Below are 9,182 nucleotides of genomic sequence, written 5' to 3'. Positions count from 1 at the left end.
TTCGTGTGAACTGCGTTGTAGAGGAATGGGGGGGGGGGGGGTACAAACAATAGTTTTAGCCAGTGAAAAATGAAGGCGGTTGCAATAAGATTTTTAAAGCCTTTATTAGCCATGATTAGCTTACCTTTAGTTCCAGTTATGTTGCTTCACGGAAAATTCCGATTTGAGATACATTTCCGTACATATGCTTCAAAACTCCTGAAAAAAGTCCTTTATATAAACTTAAACTTGTTCATTGTTAGTTTCCAAACAAATTATGATGGAGAGATGTCATTTTTATCTCTGAAAGTGTTAAACAAATTTCATCAATATGTTCCGGCGGTAATCCGTACATACTTTTATGGATATTGTGTTCGTCATGGCAACATACTGTTAATTCAAACCTGTTATATGTGTAATTGTATGAATGGACATTATGGGATTTTATCCTAATTCAATAGCATACCAATTATATGTATTATTATTCTGCTGCCTTTATCATTTCTTTAAAATAACATTTACAAAATGGATTTTCAATATACCTAACAGTATTTTATCTAATTTTTCTATAGTTCGGGTCACGTGATGTCACCTTTTTAGTGGTCAGGAGAATTTCGATCTAAATTGTAGATTTATAAAAGAGATTTCAGTGATCCATTTTCGGATAGATAAATTGGGTTATATTTTTTTTTAATCTCTTAATATTTTTCTTAAAAAGGCTTTCTAGATAATTGTCTTGGTGCCTTTTATGACATATTCAATTTCAATTATGTTGAACATGGGTAAGTTTGAAGGTTGTTGCAATGAAAACGAACTCATTTGCCTATGCTTAAATTGTCTTAAATTGGCGAATCCATTAGAGTCTGTATAGATAATAATTCAATGATTCGGGTTGAAATTTTCATGTCAGGTTACCGTTCACATATCCTTAAAAACGTCTGAGATAATCGTACATTATAACCGCTTGTTTTCATTGACACAGAATAAAATTAGATTTTTTTTTAAATCTACCATCCTTAATCAAGAACACATCCATAAATATATGTGTAATGTGTATACCTGTATTAAAATATTTGATGCATGGATCCATGATTTATCTTTAATAATGTATAGATGCATTGATAACAATTTTATTGTTATCCGAGACAAAGCTGATATGTAAATCATCTATAGGAGAAAAATGTTTTTTAGGGACCATCTTAAAATGCACATTTACTATAGGAATGTATAGAAAATTGTCATTTTCTGCAATTTGAAGCAGATTTTAAAAAATACTACAATATCTTTTTTTTTCTTAAATACTAATTTGTGATTAGTAACATCATTTTCTACCTTATTTATAAAAAATACTAAATTCTACCGTCTCGTTTTAGTGGGGGTCATCTCAAAATATGAAAATGCACCATATTTTGCTATATATTACATATGTAGATTGGTATAATGGATTCATTAAAAAAATAAGAAAAATACCCCAAGGATAGCATTAATACGTTTATAGATTTTCAACGGCGTACGATTTTACTTTTCTATTATGTCATCTCTTATAACGCACTCATACAAAGCTTCATTTCATCATAACGTCATAAAAACATAATGGCAATGCTCATCTATCGTACAACGGGAAAATCATTTAAAAAAATAAAATTGTTCTTAAAAATCTAAAGATTTTTATCTGTATTTTACTTATTGTGTTCAATTTTATAAATGATATCTGAAAAAAGTTATTAAAAATATATACACTGTGTTGTACTAGAATGCGCAAAAAACGTACGCAATGAAAACTAAAGTCGGCCTCCTTACGTATTATTTTTCTACTTTAGGAATGTTCCTTATAATAGTTTTACCACATTTTTTAAATAGTAACTTAAAGATATCATATCCAAGGCAATTTAGAACTCTAACACTAAAATATAAACTGTAGGTGCGCCTGTAACTTTTTCTTTAAAAGACTGTTTTGATATTTAATTTGTAACTTTTACAAAGTTATCAGATACAACAAAAAGTATTCTAAAGGATGCATGTATGTATGGGTTTTTGTTAAAGAAAACTGAAGAAAATGTCCAGTGAAAACAAGGTATCGTAAATCTACGGGCACCTTACGTTGTATGATAGTCTCATAATTAAAAAAAATATATAAAATATACATGTTACCACCCCCCCCCCCCCCAAACCCACCCCCCATTATAAGGAGGACTCTGCAAAACACGAGCAGTGTTGTGTTCACATGGAAAAGACAAGGTCTTTAATTTCCCTTCAAACTTGCTCAACAAATCTTTATTTCAAATTTAGTATATATTTTTCATTATGAGAAAAATATACATGTAGTCAAGTGCCTGTGCGTAGAGTCTACAAATTGGAATTAATCAATCCATTATATGAATACATGTAGTTATCTAATTAAAATAGGTCAAATAACCCCCCCCCCCCTTTCTCTGGGACATATGAATTTTTTTGAAAACGTTTAATGTCTATTTAAAGGCAATTTTCCTCATTTATAATTGAAAGACTAGAGTTATCTCAAATAAATGCTTTTAAAATTGCTTATTTAAAGAATTTCGTTAAGTTTGTTCTTATATAAAAAAAAAAAAACCTATCGATTTTTTATCGAAATAAAGTACATTGTACTCCCCTTCAGCATCTGGTGTTTACTACATTGAGTAAACATGTGGAAAATTAAAGAAAAAAATACATAAAATTAAGCAGTATCGCTAATAACACAACATCTACAATGCATTTTCTACTCTATACATATGTAAATGATTATACATGTACCGGTAGTTCATACAGTTTTGAACTGACAAGCCATCGAGTAAAACGACGTTCAAGTACGAGTACATGCATTCGTTTTACTTTAAAAAGTCGCTTTCAAATGTATTATTTTTATAATTAACTTAAGTAATTAAAATAGATGAGTTTTACTTCGTTTCATACAAAAAATACATTCGATAGAAATCAAAATTGATTAATAGTTCAGAATTTAAAAACATCAAAGACATAAAAAAATTAACAAAATATCCATTTTTATTATAGTTTGTCGTAATTAGTCTGAGTTATTTTTTGCTTCTTAGTGTTTCTTTTCTGTGAAGCATTGAAGCACTTTCTCATTGCTGGAGACTTGGGTTTCTTGTGGCTAGATATTATGCAAATCTTCCTTACCTAAACCAAAACGGCAAAACGCTCAATAATGCAGTGCACTCTGCTGTTGAAATAGATGTGAAATAGATAGTGATGAGATAAATGTTTATTAAATACAGATGTATACGAACGGAAAACGTTCAAAAAGTCCTTGTTTTTTGACAAATGATGAATTTTGCACATATGGGTTTTCATCAAATGGAACCCCCCCCCCCCTTTTCCAAATTGCTGGATCCGCCTCTGCAAATTAGATACTTAATGGAGCCATCAAAAAATATATATTGGCCCATGTGTCAAGTCAGCGTAATCCTAGACACATAATAATTCTTATTAAAGAACACATACATCGATCCTACTTTATTTTTAGAACCACCACATGAACCTATCAGTTTGTATTCATGAATTGCATAATTACCAATAATTTGATAAAGTTTCTGATGTTTCTTTATCAGCATGTTAAACACATGTCCCCTTTCATAAAGAGTTCATAAAATCATACCAGTATACCAGTAAGTAATGGTTGAGTTTAATTCAAAATATGCATAGAACATTGAGAATGGTATTGTTATTAACAGAATGTATAATTTGTATGGATCCTTGAAGGGGCCATATTATACTCTTTGTTAATTTTATTATAGCTCATGGAGTATGCGGCGATAAAAAGTTAATTCATAAATGAAATGCAAAAACTCTCGCTTTTTAGCTCACCTGAGCCAAAGGCTCAAGTGAGCTTTTCTGATCACAATTTGTCCGTTGTCTGTCGTTGTTGTCGTCGTCGTTGTCGTCGTCGTCGTTGTTAACTTTTCACATTTTCATCTTCTTCTCAAGAACCACTGGGCAGATTTCAACCAAATTTGGCACAAAGCACCACTAGGTGAAGGGGATTCAAGTTTGTTCAAATGAAGGGCCACGTCCTCTTTAAAGGGGAGATAATTGAGAATTATTGAAAATTTGTTTGGTATTTTTCAAAAATCTTCTTCTCAAAAACTATTCGACCTGAAAAGCTAAAACTTGTGTGGGGGCATCCTCAGGTAGTGTAGATTCAAGTTTGTTCAAATCATGGTCCCCGGGGGTAGGGAGGGGCCACAAGAAGGGGATCAAGTTTTACATGTGAATATATAGAGAAAATCTTTAAAAAATCTTCTTCTCAAAAACTATTGGGCCAGAAAAGCTCAAATTAAAATGGGAGCATCCACAGGTAGTGTAGATTCAAGTTTGTTCAAATCATGGTCCCCGGGGGTAGGGTGGGGCCACAATTGGGGGATCAAGTTTTACATAGGAATATATAGAGAAAATCTTAAAAAATCTTCTTCTCAAAAACTATTAGGCCAGAAAAGCTCAAATTATAATAGAATCATCTTCAGGTAGTGTAGATTCAAGCTCATTCAAATCATGGTCCCCGGGGGTAGGGTGGGGCCAAAATGGGGGGATCAAGTTTTACATAGGAATATACAGTGTATGGAGAAAATCTATAGAAATCTTCTTCTCAAAAACAATTAGGCCAGAAAAGATCAAATTAAAATGAAAGCATCCTCAGGTAGTGTAGATTCAAGTTTGTTCAAATCATAGTCCCTGGGGGTAGGGTGGGGCCACAATGGGGGATCAATTTTTACATAGGAATATATATGAAAAATCTTCTTCTTTCTCAAAAACTATTAGGCCAGGAAAGCTCAAATTTGAATGGAAGCATCCTCAGGTAGTGTAAATTCAAGCTCATTCAAATCATGGTCCCTGGGGGTAGGATGGGGCCACAATTGGGGGATCAAGTTTTACATAGGAATATATAGAGAAAATCTTTAAAAATCTTCTTCTCAAAAACCATTTGACCAAGAAAACTCAAATTGGCGGGTAACCATCCTCAGATAATGTAGATTCAAGTTTGTTCAAATCATGGTACCTGGGGGTAGGGCGGGGCCACAATGGGGGATACATTTTTATACATAGAGAAAATCTCTAAAAAAATCTTCTTCTCAAAACTATTAGACCAGGAAAGCCCAAATCTGAGTGGAAGCATTTCCAAATCGTATAGATTCAAGTTTGTTAAAATAATAGTCCAGTGGTATGGTGAGGCCACAGTGGGGATGAATTTTTACATAGGAATATATAGAGAAAATCTTTAAAAATCTTCTTTTTAAAGACCTTTTGGCCAGAAAAGGCTTTAACTTGTGTAGAGGCATCCTCGGGTAGTGTAAATTCAAAATCACAGTCCCTAGTGGTAGGGCGGGGCCGTGATGGCGGTTTGAATTTTTACATTGGAATATATAGAGAAAATCTTTAAAAATATTCTTGGAAAGTTTTTCGGTCCAAAACTCAGTACTTAGTGTGAAAGCACAAGTTATGCAGATATAAGTTTGATGAAACCATGATACCCTAGAGAAAAGTGGGGCCACAAAATGATGGGGGGGGGGGTATATAGGAATAGAGAAAAATCTTCTTACAGGTACAACAACAAAAGGGGCTTGGTATTTACCAAAAGAAAGAGGTGGATAAAAATTTGCAGATTTTTAATTTGTTTTAGCTCAGGTGAGCGATGTGGCCCCTGGGCCTCTTGTTTTTCTTATTTGCCCCAATTAAAATTATTCTACATTGTAAGGTACATTCTTTTTATTATGAATTGACAGAATTCGACGAAAACCCCAGGCCAGAGACGAGTAATTATGAGAAAGACATTCTCTCCTAACATTTCGTGTTCAACTCGTCAAGTTAACCACGTGACACTGTGCACCAAATCCTACTTGTATCGAAATCATTGTGGGACTTTATTTCATAATGTACCATCAAACTAATTATTGGGACCTTGACACCCTAATAATGTTTTAATATAAGCTCACTTTGTATCAGATATTTCCTTTAATACAAAGATATGATGACATGTCGGATAAGGAACGGTGTTCAAAATCAAAACTAAAGTCCAAAGAAACCAGACAAAACAGGAGCAGAGCAAACACTGACCTCTGAAAGATACAGTTTAACATACTTTGCCAATTCCTATCATTCTTCTTTCTTGCTAAATATTTAAAAGAAATATGAGTTTTGATTGTTTTCTACCTTTTGGGAGAATTTTAATTTGCTGCAAAACCCTACTGTTATGATGATAATTCTGAAAACAAATATTAAATAAAATCTAAAGATATAATTCAGATTTATCAAAAGAAAAATGTTTCTTTCAAGAGTTATACAGCAAACCATTTTATATTAAGAACTGGATGATATTATGCAATTTGTATCAATAAAGCTAGCTTGGTACACCAATATGATTAACAGAAGTTCATAAAACGTAATCTTTTCAGACATTGTAGTTGTAAATTACATTCTCACATAAAAGTATAAGACATGAGAACTGTAGCTCATTTTGCTCTAAATGAAAGAGTCATTGAAACTGTAAAATAAAATCCCCCCATGAAGTTTAATTTCAATACTTCAATTTAAAGGAATAAGGTCTAGTAATTGAGCATAGTAACAAGTTTGCTTCATGAAATCTACACTGATAGTATCTATGCACGTCGTAATTGATATATAGATTTTTATTTCTGTTTAAAACTTTAAACAACAATAGTTGACCTATATAAATGTCTTCAAATCAATTACCTCTCACGTGATCTAGCACTGGCGCTAAGGACAATCAACAATAAAAGAAACCTGAACACACCAAGTTGGATTGTGACGTTCAGTTTTAATGGAGCAACAGTAAGTATTGTATAGAATTTAAAACTAGCATTGTCCTTTATACAAAAATCAAGAAATGTTTGCACTATAAGGCAAAATAAACCGAGTTGTGTTAAATGAGACCTAGAGTTGTAAATGTTCTGTAATTTGAAAGTTGGTGGACTCTACAAACTGCGCAGTTTTACGTTGCATAATTGGAGATTATGTTATGATATAATGATGAGCTGTTTTTCTGTAGGAAAGGATATCATTTTCCCCGAGCATGGACTGACATGGACCGTGGAGAATAGAGATGCATCATGTTACATTGTATCTGATCGTCAAAATAAGCATCTGATCCTTCACTGGTAAATGAGCTATAGCTAGGCAACGTTAATACCAACAATCTGCCATTTATGTAGAAGTTTAATAAACAAAGTCATATTTTTACGTAGAAAAGAACAAGCACTTTTACACCATGTCGACCGAGGGCGCCGAGTCCCCTCCCCCTGTCAGGGCACTGCTGGATGTACCCAGGGTCGTCACAGCTTTAGACACAGGGTATAGACTTCTACACGGCGTGGCCTGTCTGAATGACAATGAAGTATGGACACAGGGTAACAACAAAATCATAAACCTCTACAACCTTCAGGGGGAACTAGTGAAGTCAGTCCAAACCAAGTCAGGGGACATACCGAATGACATTGCGGTGACGAGGAGTGGGGATCTTATTTATACTGATGACAACGATGAAAGTGTGAACATAGTGAAAAATAGGCAGATAGATGAGAGGATCAGGTTACAGGGCTGGAGGCACAGCAATGTCTGTATTACCTCATCTGATGATCTTTTGGTAATTATGATGAGTGCGGACAAAAAACATACAAAAGTGGTGCGTTATTCTGGTGTCATAGAGGAACAGATCATTCAATACGACGACAAAGGACAACCTCTCTATTCATCGGGTGACATTAAGTACATCACTGAGAACAGGAACCTAGATATCTGTGTTTCTGACCATAAAGCTGGTGCAGTAGTGGTGGTCAATCAGGCCGGGAAACTCCGGTTTACCTACACTGGTCCTCCCTCTACCCCGAAAGAAGCATTGCATCCAGTCGGCATCACAACAGACAGTCAGGGTCAGATCCTGACAGCGGATAGGAACAAAAACCGCATCCACATCCTGGATCAGGACGGACAGTTCCTCCGCTTCATTGACAACTGTGATCTGTGCACTCCCTGGGGTTTGTGTGTGGACACAAGAGACAGCCTTTTTGTGACAGAGTGTAACACGGGCAAAGTGAAGAAAATCCAGTATTACGCCTAATCTTTGTGTAATTTTATGTTAACAGACCGAATGTCTCAAACTAGTATATATATACACTGTATGACTGCTGTGAACCTGTTGTGTATTGTTATGACTTTTATATATATATGGTATATGGTACATGTAAACTACACACTCCAACAACTTTTTTATTTTTGTATATATATATATATACATATGGTATATGGTACATTTAAACTACATTGTACACACTCACAACTTTAGAAAAAGATTATATAAATTGCTTTATTTAATACTGTTGGAACATTGTCTCTGTGAATGCATTTTTTAAAGTAAAAGGGCGAATATATAAAATTTAAAATCATCAAATGTGTGTGTATTCCTTGTAAATAAAAGGGTTAGATATACAGCAACACTTGTATTAATATTAATTTATGTTAGGACAGTTGGGCATTGCGTCATTATTTTCATCGATGTTAGGCAATTCATGTTTATAATAATAATTGTAAAAGTTGTATCTAAAACTTGTGTATTTTCGGATATTTGAAACTTTCTTAATTAGTAAACTATCTAATTAGTAAATTATACCTCGATCCGTAGTCTGGCCATTTATTTGATTTGTTAACAAACATACCCCCAAATGGGATGTTCCTTACACAGCAATGATTTAAATATCGTACGGTACTATTGATACCAACAATGTAAAATGAAAATAACAAAAGACGTAAATTAATATCATGTTTTGTCATTAATTTTCTGCTTGTCTTCACTTGCATTTATGTATGGCCACCTTTCAAAATTTTTACATTCTTCGTCATGCATGACAAAATCCATCACATAAGCAACGAGAGAATATTATTATGAATAAGCTGTGTATATAAAATGAAACTTGTACATAAAGGTCTGGTTGAAACCACAAATCTTACTGATATTTAACGTATCATTCAACTATCAAAGGTGTATGTATATAATGTATATTATAAGAGAGCTCGTGTATGAATAGTTAACCATGGGTCAATGAGATAAAGCGATTTCTCTATCACCTCAGCTCCAATCAAGTCTAAGCTTAAATAAGCATTGTATTTTAAGATGCTAATAACCTAAATATCAATGTACGCGTAATTGAATTTCATGT

General features: G+C 33.6%; 1 protein-coding gene across 2 annotated transcripts; it reads left to right on the top strand.

The window, feature by feature from the left end:
- Positions 1-6,673: 6,673 nt before the first annotated feature.
- On the top strand, positions 6,674-9,182 carry LOC117690522 (tripartite motif-containing protein 2). 2 transcript variants are annotated; one of them, XM_034474896.2, is made up of 3 exons: positions 6,674-6,801; positions 7,019-7,127; positions 7,215-9,182. In XM_034474896.2, exon 3 carries the CDS (start codon positions 7,238-7,240, stop codon positions 8,084-8,086), a length of 849 nt encoding a protein of 282 aa, XP_034330787.2. In that variant the 5' UTR covers positions 6,674-6,801; positions 7,019-7,127; positions 7,215-7,237; the 3' UTR covers positions 8,087-9,182. The 2 variants fall into 2 exon arrangements, with proteins under 2 accessions (XP_034330787.2, XP_034330786.2); XM_034474895.2 differs by having other exon boundaries at positions 7,019-9,181.

The sequence above is a fragment of the Magallana gigas genome, chromosome 8 (assembly GCF_963853765.1).
Source record: "Magallana gigas chromosome 8, xbMagGiga1.1, whole genome shotgun sequence".
In the NCBI taxonomy this organism is placed as follows: domain Eukaryota; kingdom Metazoa; phylum Mollusca; class Bivalvia; order Ostreida; family Ostreidae; genus Magallana; species Magallana gigas.
This window is presented reverse-complemented; position numbering and strand designations above follow the sequence as displayed.